The sequence below is a fragment of the Eleutherodactylus coqui genome, chromosome 12, assembly GCF_035609145.1.
Source record: "Eleutherodactylus coqui strain aEleCoq1 chromosome 12, aEleCoq1.hap1, whole genome shotgun sequence".
Classification (NCBI taxonomy): domain Eukaryota; kingdom Metazoa; phylum Chordata; class Amphibia; order Anura; family Eleutherodactylidae; genus Eleutherodactylus; species Eleutherodactylus coqui.
In genome coordinates, this window is record NC_089848.1 from 29,274,518 (window position 1) to 29,290,133 (window position 15,616).

Here is a 15,616-nt window from a genome sequence, read left to right on the forward strand (position 1 = left end):
AATCAGAAAGGGTATCGTTTCTACTTAGTGAGAGCACCTCAAAGGTGTGAGGAGACATATAAGGCCATGCATGCTCCTCTGGGAAATATGCAAATGAGGAAATGAAACAATACCTCTACAGCGCCACCTATTGGGAGTCTGACATTGGCATGAAGGAATGCTACCTTCCAATAGGTGGCGCTGTAGAAATAGTGTTCCATCTTTCTATCTGCATTTTTGTATTTGCAGTGTTACTTGTAGATCTGTTACTACTTACCTTAAGCTTCTGTATGATCAGTGGCTTCTTCCATCTAAGCGGTGAGTGTTCATGTTTGGCATAATAATCTAAAACCTCCTAAAATTACATAAAACACATTTGCCTGAATATACTGATGGCAAAAATTACACTCTAACCTTATATCCCCAAACAATATACAGAAACATCTATGGCATACTGACAGAATATGCCACAAATGTCTGATTATTGGGAGTCCAACCACTCCGGCTGCCAGAGATTATTCTGTAGTGTTGAGCGAAACGAAATAAATGGACCGTGTTTCGGGTCGAACTTTGTTAAAACCCACCAAAACGATGTCTGCCACATGGCAGTAATCAGTAAGGAGTTTCATATGTTCTATTAACTGTGCAAATGCGCAGGAAAATAAAACACGTTGTGTATTTTTTGTGCAGTGGAATAGCCCACGAAAAATACATGCTTGTGAACGAACCCATTGAAATCTTTGGATTCTATTCACTGCACATTGCACGTGCAAATTTTGCATGTCAAATGCGCGTGCAAATATTTCTGTATGAATCCGGCCTTAGTGTTATACACCAGTTTTAGGGGTATTGAACAATTTCATGTTTGGTTCAAACTAATTCAGACTGAACTGAACTTTTTGCCCCAAATTTGGTGAACTAGTCAAAACTAACTCTTGGAAAGTTAGCTCATCAGTAGTCCCCTGTTTCAGTGAGAGCAGGCTGCAGGTTGATAACTTTTGCAATGATTGATTAGTCACCTAAGCTCTTCGGCTAGTAAAAAGTTACCAGTGTACTTGCTATAGGCCGCCTGCACACGGGCGGAAATCCCGCCGCGGGATTTCCGCCACTGAAAGTTTGCATAGGAGTGCATTACAATACGCACTCCTATGCAGACGGCCGCGGTTTGGCCGCGCGAAATCTCGCGCGGCAAACAAACCGCGACATGTCCTATTTTTGTGCGGGGCACGCACTCACCCGGCCGCCGGCTCCGGTCTGCGCATGCGCCGGCTGAGCCGCAGCCGGCACATGAAAGAGCTGGGGCCGCCAGGCGCGGGTGAGTACGCGCTCGTCACTGCAGGCTCTCGGGTCGGGTCCCGCGGCGAGAATTCTCGCTGCCGGATCCGACCCGCTCATGTGCAGGCGGCCTTACTTATTTGTCTGCCGCTCAGTCCCCTGCTGTTTAAACTATGTGTTGGTTTACGCCTGCACTGCTGTATACAGTAATACACAGCCTGCAGACCTGCTGCATTCAAACATGTGGTACACAGACCACAAACTTTCTGTACACGTGTGTATGTGTAAATCAACACAAGTTTTGAAGGGCCTTAAGAGGGTCAACAGGCCAGCGTGTTATCTCTGCTATAGAGTTCTCATAATTTCCAGTGGTGCATGAAATCACCTCCAATGTTAACCCTTTCCAATCCAATTTGTATCCTGGTTTTTCCTAGGGAACTTACTCTTTTTCTGCCGTTATACAACGGCGCTATATGCTGGCTGAAACCAGTACTGCATGAGGTGACACGATGAATAGGCTCTGTCAGCAGAGAGGCTGGCAATATACAGTAAGAGAACCCCGTTGGATGTCTTCCAACATCGGAGCTGTACAGCCTTAAATAATAATGTTTTCAGAGGTCAGACAGTGGATTGGAAAGGGTTAAGTCTGGTCTGGAGAGTGTCAAATGTGATTATAAACTTGTACTCCGAAATTGTTCTATGAAGTTGAGATTTGAAGTTGCCTTTTAATATAGTAGCTTTCATATGTTGTATGTTCTTTCTGTGACTGCAAAACTGCTCCGCCACAGGTAATTCTGTCTTTTTTCTTTAATTGCGTGGAGAACTTATCCTCACTTTCAGTTTTTGTCCTGTTTCTCCAACAGGCCTGGTGACCCCCTAACACCAATTCAGAGACCATAACACTTTCACATCCCTTATCAGTGGACTCATTAAGTCTTTACTTCTTTGCTTATCCTGTTCTAGTATTGTTTTAAGTGCAAATTAATCACACCATGTCTGTGTCTTTTCATATGTATGTGTGTATATATGTATGAGTCTTCGAATCTATTCCATTATGCCTGAGGAAGAACCCTGCGTAGGTTGGAAAGCTCATTATAACATTATGCCTTTTTGTTAGCCATTAAAAGGTATCATATCTACAAGATTTTTTATTTTCTCTTGCTGAGAACAATCACATTTTGCAATACTGGTAAACATGGTACTAAACTTTTTTTGTTTAATGAACACAAGAACAATCAGAAGCTCTCTAGATCTTGGCTAACCAACTCAATTGTTAAAGAAGAAGACCAAAATGCATTGTGATGCAAGTATTGTGTCTATCACACGGTACACTATCTAACTAAGGGCTTATTCAGGTGACTGTATATTGGCTGGGTTTTCACGCCCGGCCGATATACGGTGTCCCTCTCTGCAGAGGAAAGAGGCTGGAAGAGCCAGGAGCAAAGCACTGAGCTCTCGCCCCTGGCCACTATTTGCAACAGGAGGGGATGGGGGTGGAGCCAAGTTCCTCAACTTAGCTCCGCCCTGTCCCACCCCCTCCCATTGCAAATAGTGGTGAGGGGTGGAGGGAGGGGGCAGGAGCTCAGTGCACAGCTCACAGCTCTTCCAGACTCCCCCCCTGCAGAGAAGGACACTGTATATCAGCCCGGGTGTGAAAACACAGCCGATATACGGTCGTATAGAGCCGCCCTTATGGAAGGGATCCGAACCTTTTGTGCAGGTATTATGTGCTGCTGGATAAACTTCTTCACTTGCTGGAAAACTTGTCGCCCTTTGACACTGAGCAGGAACAGCTCCCCCGGGGAGTTGGACGGCTCAACAGCCGCTACTTCTCTGGAAAATATTAAACAGAGCAAATTATATTAACCTCTTAAAGACCAAGCATGGTAAATATATGGTGCTTGTTCCTGGACTTTAATCCCCAGCAATAGCAGAAGTTCGGTGTGGGTTAAAGCCTCTGATCCTGCAATGAAGCAAGTTGGGTTCTCAGCTGTCAGACACAGCCAGAGCAGAAGGGAGAAGTGGTTTTTAACCACTTTGGTCTTCTGCCTTTAAATCTACATAGCGCTCAATGAACGCTATGTACTAAAGAGCAAAAGTGGAAGTATTACTTCCACCATGCGACCCAGCAATCATGTGACCGCTGGGAGCCCTCTGTTACAGCAGAGCTGCGGAGTCCTAATAGACCAAGATCAGCTCTGCCAGTGACTACTATCATTACATGGGATGTTTTTACCCTGTAACTGGGGTTCCTATGGATGCTGCTCCTATAGATGCCCCAGCTACAGTGGAAAAGTATGAAATGAAGAAAAAAAACTATGTGAATGACCCCCAGAGGTCTTATATGATGTCATGGGGAACATAAGTGTTAAAAAAAATTGTTACAAAAATAGGTTTAAAAATGGACAGAATAAACTAAAAAAAATATATAAAAAAGAAAATGACCCATCGTCGATGCCAACCAAAACCGTCGCCGTAAGCGCCCTATAATCCAAAACTATACATATTATTATATATCAAACATGAAAAAAGATATTAAAAATAGCCATATGTGTCACAGAAATGAAGGAAAAATCATTTTGGTAGCTGAAGAAAAAAAATAGGGCAGTAAAACCATCACATTGGGGAAATCCTTAGAAAGTGTCTGGTCATTTAGAACCGAAACAACCTGTTTAGTGTACAGAAGTTAATGTGTGGAAGTATCTGGATGGTTTATGTAGTCTTGTATTTATGTGTATTGTCAAGGTGTTCATGTGAGTGAATATAATGTGTATTGCAGAGCTGCAGCACTGAATGGGTTACAGTCTGGGTTATGTCTGGAAAAGTATCTCTTTTTTTGTCATGTGACCTTGTTTTATACATGTGGATGTAAGGTACAGCCTGTATGTCTTTGGTGGTCTTTCCTATCTGTTGTGTGGAGAGAAGCTGCTCTGCACACAGACACCTTTAGTCTGTGTGTAGTGGATATGGAAGAGGCCGAGAGGATAGTAGACGTGTGCTGTGGAGGAGTAGGCGAGTGAAAGGCCACAAGAAGTGCGAGTTCCCGCTGTGCAGCATTGGATGCAAATCTACTACTCTGTGGGTGTGTACCGGTAGAGAGTCGGTGGAGTGTTCGTGAGAACGTGTCCGGGCCCAGAGATTCACAGATAGCTTGGCCAGTGTAAATCACTCTGTCTTCCCGTGTTTCCTCCCTGTCACATCACCTGTTCTCCTGCACTACCTAATCTGCCAGTGGATGTCAAGTGTGGATTGTATTGAGCTTTACTGCAAGTTGTGTTTACGTAAGCGGCTTTACCGACCATTCCCAATTCTGCCTTTAAACCTTAACCCTGCGTGTGGACTCTTTATTCCTGCATCGAGAGATCACCGTGGAGCAAGGAACGGTGGTGTCACCCGTGAAAACTGGACTAAAATAAACCCTCCGTAGGTTAAGCTAAGGTTGGGACATCGACACAAAAATATCGATAGTATCGCCTATCGCTGAACAAACTATCGATTATTGTAAAATATCGGTGGAAAAGTATCGATATTTCAATATATCGACTTTTTAAAATGCTGTATAAAAATAAAACAGGTCTGGGGTTAATAAAGCAACAATCAACAAAAAAATAGATTTCTTTTAAAACTTTAAACTGTTAAATTTATTATTAACTTCTAACTATTAATAACAGGAAAATAGATTAAAGTTAGAAATGAGAATAAAAAATTACAGATGAAACATAGAATTACAATTAGGTATATGAAAAGAAGTTTTTTTTATCATTGGCCCCAATAGTCGTTATCTAATGAGCCAAGAAGTATTAATTTGCTGGCATGCTCTCCCTTCACAATGCTCCATCCAGCAGACATGACCGGGAGTGCAGGAAGACGATTGGAGGCAAACACAATGAAACAAGGTCCTGCCGGCTACGAGGAGGCCAGAAGATGGCCGCTGGACCTGGCGGGATGTGAGCGTGATCTCTGTGTGTTTGTGGGGCTGCGTGCCCTGCATTTTTTCAAGTTGCCGCTGAGGGACCAACGGTCTCCATGGCAACTTGTAAGCAATGCAGGGCCTGGTAACGCGAACGCATTTGTAATTGCGTTAGATGGGTCTCCTATCTTTTCTATAGGCACTGCATTCGCATTAGACGCTGAACGCACGATAAGTTGTGTCTCCTTTCTGAACGCGACCTTCGTGCGTTCAGCGCAGCCTTCCATCTGTATGTGGAAATGCTTTCATTTAGAAAGCATTGCCCAGAGCCATGACGTTAGAGGCAAGCATTCAGAGCCTACATCTAACGTGATGAACAAACGCATGTGGAGGAGGGGCCCAAGACCCCACTGCAGCAAACCTTATTGGTGACAAAGGGTCACCTCACACTTTCCAAAAGTTTCTAGAACTTGTTTATAAGTTCATTAGTGCCTCGAGCAAAACTACCTCCGGTACCAACACAAGGGAAAGGGCGGAATGTAAAGAAAGAAGATCTGGTCACCGGACCACAAGACACGTCTCTTCTTTACAAAAATCGATATTATATCGCCTTAAACTATCGATGTTACCGATATATCGGACGTGACAAAATCGATGAAAAGTATCGCCAAAGCATTAGCGATATATCGATATTCGATGTTCCAACCTCAGGTTAACCTAATTTTGGTTTAAAATGTTTTATTAAGCATTTTTAATAAACAAATATACATTAAAAAAATGAAGAAGGGTTAACAGAGATGGGGGGAGGAGGGGTTGGGTAGGGACGAACCTGGTTAAAAAATCTCTCTGTACTGGGTTGAGTTATATCTATTTGATTTTCCAACTGTTGGACTTAATTATCTAGTTCTTTCTCATTTAGTTTATCCAATTCCTTCGAGGTTAACCTAATTTAACAGCCTGCTCTCGGCATCTTGGACGTGTCCCTGGTTACTCTCCGAGTGGGAGACAGTAGAGACACCTAGCTGTCTCCTAGACTGGGGCCCGCTCCTCAGACGATGCACCTGGTCCTTAAGAGGTTGAAGCAAATTAAACAGAACATAAGAAATATGTAATGGCAGATATTCTGCTGCTTACCTGTGGCTGATCATTGCTATTATGAGGATGAATGAAGGTTAATACAGTTATCTGTCCTCATGCAGGTCACAAGCTGTCTGTACCTTGATACCTTGATTACGCAAGGAGACATGCTGCCAATGAGGAGTATTTCTTGGCTCATATAAACAATGTGATCAGCCAACAAACGAGTGTTTGCTCATTGGTCAACTGATTGTGGACATTTAACCCCTTCCTACCCTGTATTAATGGCATATGGATGCTGTGGGCTCAGAAGTTAAGCCAGTACCATCCGCTGCAGTGGCTGACTGTGATTGACAGCTGGCTTCCTGCTGCAACAATGGAAATCATTAACCCCTTACATGTTGCAATCAATGTTGATCGCAGCATGTATGGAGTTCACAGAGGGAGGAAGTTCCTTTTGTGACATCAACGGCTCTCCACCATGAAACCACACGGGGGAGGGGAGAGGGGGCATTTGCAATGGGTTGGCAACTGGAGGCCTAACAATGGCTTCTGGATCTGCTATGCCCTGCATCTGCCATGCCTTTCAGATAATACAGAATCATAAGATCGTTCAAATCCCCTTTAAAAAAGGGAAAAAAATGTGTTTAGTATTGCCGCATCTGCAGAGACACATACAATAAATTGATTGTATTTTTATACCTTGTGGCAAAGGCTATTTAAAAAGAAAAAGCAAAAAACAGACCCAAAATGCTTTTTTTTGGTCATTTCACTTCTCGAAAAATGCAACAAGTAAACAAAAAAAGTACCCAGAAATGGTACTAATAAAATGTACAGCATCACAGAAAAAATAAGACATTACATAACTCTGTCCATAGAAAAATATGAAAAGCTATGGGTCTTTAAACGTGGCAACTGCAAAATAAAAAAATTCAAAAAAAGGGTTTTTATTGTAAATATGAATAAGAATCGGCAAGTTCTTTATGGAGTTACTGAACTGTTTCACACATAAAATGGTTTAATAAGACACAATGAAACTGATGACGGGTCCATTTTAATAAACTGCACGGGCAGAATAAGGGCGTGCAAGAGGTCCTGAACGCATTACCTTTTACCGAGTCTTAACCCGTTTTCAGCCAAAGGTTGAACCATGCACGAAACTGTGCTGCCATTCTCCCCAGAAGAGTTTCCATATAGGAACCTCGCATGAATTCCCTAAAAAACAAAAAATGTCATACAAAATACAACATTACAATATGTTGCATCTTGAAAACATACAACATGGAAGATGTTTTTTATCCGTGTTTTTGGCAAAGTTTCAACTTGTGTGTAATAACGGACCATCCACACCTAGAGAGCGTACCGCCACTCACCCTGCAAAGACCTTTTTCTTACCGTGTGCATGTGGAAGCGATAGGGTCTTATATATACAGAATTGTTCTCACCTGTAATCTCCACCTTTATCATCATGGCGGTTTTATTTAGGTCCAAATTTCTGTGTTCATTATTTGTCACGGACAGGAGGCAGAGGAGGGGGGATGATACCTATCGATTCCACCTCTATCCCCGATTACTCATGGATCGATTATGCCGAGCACACTTGCCACTACCAACCGTCACGGCAGAGCCTCGATCGATCACTCTAGCGAGATTTCAAGCCTGGAGTCGTTAGAATATAAGCTGATTTGTATCCAGCTTTCCCGAGCTTCTGCAAGCATGCAAAGCGAGAGCTCAAATCACCACCTGGTCCAGTCTAACGCTCTCTAAAATACTGCGCACAATCTACACGCTGCCGCCACCAGCCTGTTACAATATCACCGGTAAATTGGAACTCGGACTATGAATTCTAAACACAATCTTCGGCGTTATGATTCGTTTTAATACAGACAAGGCCACTTTTTCCTGCACCACAGTTTGACCCGTTTGCTTTAACTTTGGTGGCTGATTTGGGTACCATTAGATGAGGCACATGCTCACCAGCGCCGTAAAATCATTAAACTTGAGTTTAATAGCTTTAATGAGCAGTCCGGCAAGTGTAAGTTACAATGTAAGGTCTATGGCAGCGCTGCTGTGTCAGCGCGATGGAATGTGTAGCGTTGTTTTGCTAAGCGACGCTGATAGGCCATCACTGGCAAACAGTGAGATGGTAATCAGTGCACGGGGGAGGGAGAGAGAGACACAGAGGACAGTCAGTGAAGCTACAATGGGGAGGGGGGAGAAAAGGCAAAGAGTGCAGGAGAAGAGACACAGCGTAACAAGCGGCAAGCAGTGAGGAGAGACAGAGACAGTCAGCAGAGAGACACAAAGAAAGACAGCGAGACAGCCAGACAGTGAAACAGATAGATAGCCAGCGAGACAGATAGACGGACAGCGAGCCAAATAGCCAGCCAGACAGCCAACTAATGAGACAGTCAGCCAGACAGCCAGCGACTCAGAGAGAGATAGAGATGGGAGAGATAGAGAGACAGACCAGCTGCACAAAACCATATTTGAATTGCGTAATCCGCGATAGTCTCCCATGTGGACAATCTACGGCATTCCACACCAATTCACACCCATGCAGCATCCACATGTCCGCTCACATGAGTGAACAGCGATTGTGATTTACTGCTTGCTGAGGAAAGGCAAAAATGTTTACAACCATCTTGGTAATATTTTAATGTTCGCGTAGCGAGCATCGCGTCAATCTAGTATCTATGTATATATATATATATATATATATATATATATATATATTAGTGAGGGATTAGCGTTTAGGGGCAGTAGCAGCGTGGGCATCCGCGGCCAGAGACAGTGACACCGGGCAACAACGTTCTTTAGTCCAGGCTTTGCCTGGGTTTATTGCAGCAGAAACAAAACCAAAATGTAAATAAACACCTGCTCGTCTGAGCACTCCCTATACATATGCTTGTTCCTGACTACTCACTGTCAGAATACTTCTTGCTTGCTGTACACAGCCAGTCCGGTCCCCAGACCTGTGGAGGTCTCACCACACCCTCCTGGGTGTTGAGGTTAGGGGCGTCACCCTGTCAACCTCGCCTTTTGGCTCTCTCAGCCCACACGCTGGGCTAGCTGGGCTAGCTGGGCTCCTTGCTCCACAGAGCCCTCTCTCTGGCTCTCAGCCAGACGCGCTCTCTCTCTGACCTGCAGGCCCAGGCTTTATAAGGCCTGGTACCAGCCTCACCTGGTACGTGGGAGTGGCCATCCCACCCTTCGCTTTGACCACTCCAGGAAAAGCCGGCCCGGACTATGCGGCTTGGAGCCACTTACAAACTACAACGTGTCAGTAACATAGCGACACAGAAATGCTGACACAGAAATGCTGGCTTCCTCCACCGAGCCCAGGCCGCTCGGTGGCACGTATCCACCCTCCAGCACTTTGTCAGTCACTGTCTCACAATATATATATATATATATATATATATATATATATATATAAATATATATAAATATATATGTATATATATATGTGTGTGTGTACAAAAGTATACAGAAAAATATGTTACATTGGAATATAAGGAGATACAGGTATACACACCAAGCAGTATTTTTAAAATAAACAGGAAGAAATTAAAAGAAAGATACCGGATTTTGGGATACACGGCCCAAAGGGTCTGATTGGCGGAGTTCCTGGAAAAGAAATCATGACAGTCCATATGCAGCAGCATTTCTCCGTGGTCTGACCCTGGGTCTCTGTAAGACCCTTAGTTTTAACAGTTTCCCAGAACACACCTCCCCTGCCCCCTCTCAGGCCATTTAGAGAAGGGTGGAGTAAATGTGTATGGACTTGTGGAAAACCATAATTCCCCAGTTTAGTCATATCTCCGCGGAAGATCCTCAGATTGGGAATAGGTGCCTGGCATATTTCCGGTCATGATTTAACTATTCATTGATTTCAAGCGTGACACGTAAATTATAACCAGGTATGGGGATAAGCAGTTTGAGGGTGTTTCTGGGCCCGTACTGAAACGTGGGTGGGTGCATTTTATTCAGCTGGGCCACCCAATTCTGAAAACATATAGTCCATATTGGGCTAGGACCCTCACAAAACTAATCATTCTTATTAAAAGATTTTCCCTAATCTGAATTTTTCGTCTCTGGCATGTCTGCCAGAAGCCCTGCTCGGTGAATGGTTTAACACACTCTAACACACTTATCTAACACACTTATGGGTAGTGTGGACTCCTGTTCAGCCCAGGTGCCCTGCACTGTGAGATTTTGCAAAGTACCCCCCAGCCGAAGAGGCTGGCATCCTTGGTGAACAACTGCCATTGAAGGGTCAGGAAGAAGCGCCCTAAATGGATTCTTGGGCAATCCAGACATCAATTACGTAAGTGCTGCATTTACAGAGGCATTTGGATCTTACAATCTATGGAGTCTAGAGATTTGTCCCACTCGGAGAGTATGGACCATTGGAATGGCTGAGTTTGAAATTGGCCTATCAGAATCGCCTCGAATGAGAAGACCATCAGCCACAGCACTCTAATGCAGTTGCATTCTAAGTGTGTAGAGAGCATGCCTGCCTCTGGAGGCAAAGCAGTTTCCCTGGTAAGAGTACCCTGGCCTTAGTCATGTTAAAGAGGTCTAGAAAATCTAGATGTTGTGAAGGTTAGAGACAGAAGACTTGGGATAGTTAATGATCCATCCAAATCTGGACAGAATGTCTAGAGTGATGTGCAGATTTTACAGGTTGGCGGCCCAGTTTGGTGCATTTATCATGATGTCATCGAGATATGGGATGGCTACTATCCCCTTGACGTGGAGGAGAGCCACCACTGAGGCAAAAACCTTTGTAAATACTCAGGAGGCTGTAGCCAGTGCAAATGGGAAATCTGTGAATTGATAGTTATCGGACCAGACAGCGAATTGGAGAAAACACTGGTTCGCTCAACATATGGGGATATGGAGGTAGTCATCCTTGATGTTGACAGATCACGAAGCAAGCTTGGTAGGACAGCACCTCTAGGTATGTATCCAGTTGATTGCAGTCAAATCTTTGGGTGGGGATTGCCAGCCACAACTGTGTATAGAAAGAATGCTTTGCAGAAAGGGAGTCACCCTGTCCCGAAGGACATCCGGAGGAGAGCTAAAGCAAGGAGAAATCCCTGTGAGTAAAGGCAGCCCCAGGGAGGGGTGAGAACTGGAAGTCAAAAGAGAAAAGAGCTCAGAGTGCTCCAGACATGAAAAACCACCAAAGTAAGGTCAAGCATTGACCAAGTGGCTAAGGATGGTTGGAGAACCAGTACTGATAAATAAATGGTTTAAACTTGATGAATATATAAAAGTGCAATGCGTTTCAGAGCCTGTATTCTCCTTTCTCAGGCACAATTCAGCATAAGCCTGTAACGCTTGATGTCGACAGAGGGAAGAAACTCCTTCTGTTCCATGGATGCAATGACATATCAGAGACTCGATGTGAAAATATCAGACTTTTACATATTGATTCAGGTTCTTCAGGTCCAGAACAGGTGTGAACGTAGTAATAAATCTATTAATAAGTAATACATTTATTACTACCTTTGCCACTCTCCAGAACAGAATGCGTATCAGATGGGGCTAACTACACCAGTGAAGAATATGAAAAATCTGTAGCAGAGATAACACGCTGGTGACCCCCTAACACAAATTTAGAGACCATAAAACTTTCACATGCCTTTTACTCATACAATGTCTGTGCTTTTTCATCCTGCTATGGCATAGATTTAACTGCAAATTAATCACACCAGGCCTGTGCCTGTTCATATGTGTGTATAAATGCATGTTTCTTCAGATCTACTCCATAGACCTGAGGGAGAACCCTAAGTAGATTTGAAAGCTCGCTATAACATCATGTATTTTTGTTAGCCATTAAAAGATATATCTACAAGATTACTTGGTTTCTCTTGCTGAGAACAATCACAGGTTACAAAAACAGTTGAGGGAGGAGCGCTGTGTTAGGATTGAAATGCAAGAAGTTAATTCCAGACAAAAGGTCAATCTAAATCCATGTCATGTCTATATTTATTAGGAACACCTACCTTCAATATCTGTAAAGGTTTTGTTACTAACTTGTCCGAGGTACGGCATGCCTGGTGGCCAAAAATAAGGTGAGGTAAAGTAAGCCGAGGCGGACATCTGATGTCTAATAGTAGAGAGTTCCCAATCAAGAACAGCAATTACACGGGCCTGGAGAGAAACGTCTAATGTCAGCTTGTAGGGACAATATATATATATTGCACAGCAGCATTCGATATTCTGTTTTGTATTGTATAGGATCCATAAGGGAACCCCGGAAAGCTGAAATGCTAACTATGCTGTATTGCATCCAGGTATATACAGAGTTTTATGTCTTACATCACACGGTAAAGTTAGCAGATTACATGATAGACCTTTGGAAATAGTAGTACATGCTCCATTCTGTATAGATACTAAACTAGATAGAAGGTGCAGCAGCCCGGACCACAACAATCCATCTCTTAACCTACTACCTGGAAAGTACTTGCAATTATCTCTAAACACTATATGTAGCTAATATACATTTATAAGTCCTACAAGCTGCTCAAATATATCTGAAAGTGCGAGGTCATGGATCGCAGTAACAAACAATAGAAGATAAAAGACCTCTGTCTGATGAAAAATGACATTATCAATCCTGAAGTCTCCATGGATCAGACGCTCCTCATGGTCATCGCTTGGTACATTCTTCATTAACCAGTCAGCCAGTTGGTTCATTGCGGGTATCTCTCTATGAGCGGCCCGTTCATATTGCTTCTGCCATGTAGAGACCTGTCAGGTATATACACAGAACGATATACATAAACTGGGCAACAAGACATTGGGGAATGAAGAGGTCACAAACAATATAACATAAGTGAAATAACATAGGCAAATTGTTATAGGCTTTGGTTAAAGCCAAAAGTGAGGTGACCAAAGGCTCATTCACGTCGTCCTTAAGAACTTCCATTGTTGTGCTTTGTTATAGGAGCCGCATAATGGAAGTAACGACAGTACCAGATCCATTATATGCCAAACACTAATGGCACACAATGGACCCCATTGACAGTGTTGTGTTTCCACTATGGTGTCCAGTATCTTACTGGATAAAAAGTGTTACATGCAACTACTTTTTTTTTTTTTTACAGTAAGTTAGCGGAATCTATGATGAAGACTCCAAATAGAACCTCCAACACAGAATGAATTCTTGGCCACTGGTGTCTTTTTTTTGGGCTGCTGCGTAATTAAATAAGATTTTACGGTGGACATGTGAATAAATATTGAGCTGTGTGGGAAGACAGCTCAGTAGAGTACAGGTTTGCGGCAGTCAGAGATGGAGACAAGTATTTACAGTCCAGGTACAGGCGTGACCTGTGTTAATTTCAGTCCAGAAAATCAAAACAAATCCAGCCTTAGCTTCAGTCAAGAAAACAATAGTCCAGCATTAGGATAATAGGCAGTCCATGCCTGTACAGGACACGTTCAGCAGGTGCGCCAAACAGCAGGGCCTTTACCTCCAGCAGGTATGTCAGGCTGCCTGGGTCCAGCAGCCATCCAGTCTCTTCCTGTGTCAGTGCACAGTGCTATTTATTTACACCTCTTCCTGGCCCACCCTCAGCACCTGTGCTGATTGACCTTGCACATAACCTGGAGTAGAGGAAGTGGAATGGATGGCCCCACTACCAACCTGTCATCCATTCCAAAAATCCAGGCCCAAAGACTTTTAAAGAAAAGATCTCCAGCAACTACTTGCTGGAGATTACATTGCACTCCTGGATTTTCATATCTCAAACAGTGGGACATGGCCTTCCTCCAGCCCCACTAGGCATAATAACGGAACCTAGGGGCGACGTAGCGACCATCCACTATCACGCCCCTCAGTACCTCACAGCTGCTAATTTAGAACATTACTACTGCAACCAGCCTCTAAACTGATCCTGTCATTGAATGCACAGACTTATACACACACACTGCTCAAAACAAAATAAGGGAATACTTAAATCACATATTCGATCTTAGATTGAAAATCTTTACTGATATAAAATGTGCAATATCATAGAATGGTAGAGGTGGAAGGGACCTCCAGGGTCATTGGGTCCAACCCCCTGCTCAACGCTGTTCACTAAATAATCCCAGAGAGATATCTGTCCAGCCTCTGTTTGAAGATTTCCATTGAAGGAGAACTCACCACCTCCCGTGCCAACCTGTTCCACTCATTGATCCCCCTCACTGTCAGAAAGTTTCTTCTAATATCTAATCTGTCTACTCTCTTTGAGTTTCATCCCATTGCTTTTAGTTTTTCCTTGTGCAGATGAGAATAGGGCTGATCCCTCTGCACTGTGACAACCCTTCAGATATCTGTAGACCGCTATTAAGTCTCCGCTCAGGCTTCCTTTTTGCAAGCTAAACATTCCCAGATCCTTTAACCGTTCCTCATAGGACATGATTTGCAGACCGCTCACCATCCTGGTAACTCTTTTCTGAACTTGATCCAGTTTTTCTATATCTATTTTAAATTGGGGTGCTCAGAACTGGACACAATATTCCAGATGAGGTCTGACTAAGGAAGAGAAGAGGGGGATAATTACCTCACGTGATCTAGACTCTATGCTTCTCTTAATACATCCTAGAATTGTTTTTGCCTTATTTGCTGCTGCATCACACTGTTGACTCATATTTATACTGTGATCTATTAGTATACCCAAGTCTTTTTCAAATGTGCTGCTTAGCCCAATTCCTCCCATTCAGTATGTGCTTTTTTCATTTTTCTTGAACAGATGTAGGGATTTGCATTTCTCCTTGTTAAATACCATTCTGTATGTTGCCGCCCAGTGTTTCAGCTTTTCTAGATCTTTTGGAATACTCTCTCTCTTCTCCAGTATTAGCTATCCCTCTTACCTCTGTGTGGTTAGCAAATTTGATCAGTTTCCCATCAATTTCCTCCTCCAGATCATTTATAAAAATGTTGAACAATACTGGGCCTAGGACAGAGCCTTGTGGTACCCCACTTGGCACATTCTTCCAGTTGGATGTGCAGCCATTTAGGACCACTCTTTTAGTACGATCACTCAGCCAGTTGGATATCCACCTAGCAGTTGCCTTGTCAATCCCATATTTGGTTATTTTTTTCAATAAGTATGGTATGCGATACTTTGTCAAATGCTTTACTAAGGTCAAGATATACTATATCCACTGCATTTTCCCAATCAACCCAGTTGGTGATTCTGTCATAGAAAGAAATTAGATTAATCTGGCATGACTTGTTTGTTATAAACCTATGCTGGCTCTGGTTAATGACTCCATTCTCATCCAAGTACTTGCATACATGCTGTTTAATAATTTGTTCAAAGATCTTTTCCGGTATAAAGTCAGGCTCACAGGCCTATAGTTTCCTGGGTGTCC

The 15,616-nt window shown here is 43.3% G+C and overlaps 1 protein-coding gene across 2 annotated transcripts in view; it reads right to left on the bottom strand.

Moving 5' to 3' along the window:
* The window catches only part of LOC136586775 (acyl-CoA dehydrogenase family member 11-like), a 50,331-nt gene extending 37,955 nt beyond the window's left edge, over positions 1-12,376 (bottom strand). Inside the window, exons 1-3 of one of the 2 annotated variants that reach the window (XM_066584991.1) lie at positions 7,350-7,473; positions 2,964-3,087; positions 257-334 (exon numbers count right to left, since the gene is read on the bottom strand). In XM_066584991.1, the coding sequence (XP_066441088.1) occupies positions 257-334; positions 2,964-3,087; positions 7,350-7,393 (246 nt within the window). In that variant the 5' untranslated portion in view covers positions 7,394-7,473. Of the gene's footprint in view, positions 1-256; positions 335-2,963; positions 3,088-7,349; positions 7,474-12,258 lie in introns of those variants that run through there. The other variant, XM_066584992.1, reaches the window with a different exon arrangement.
* Positions 12,377-15,616: the final 3,240 nt, after the last annotated feature.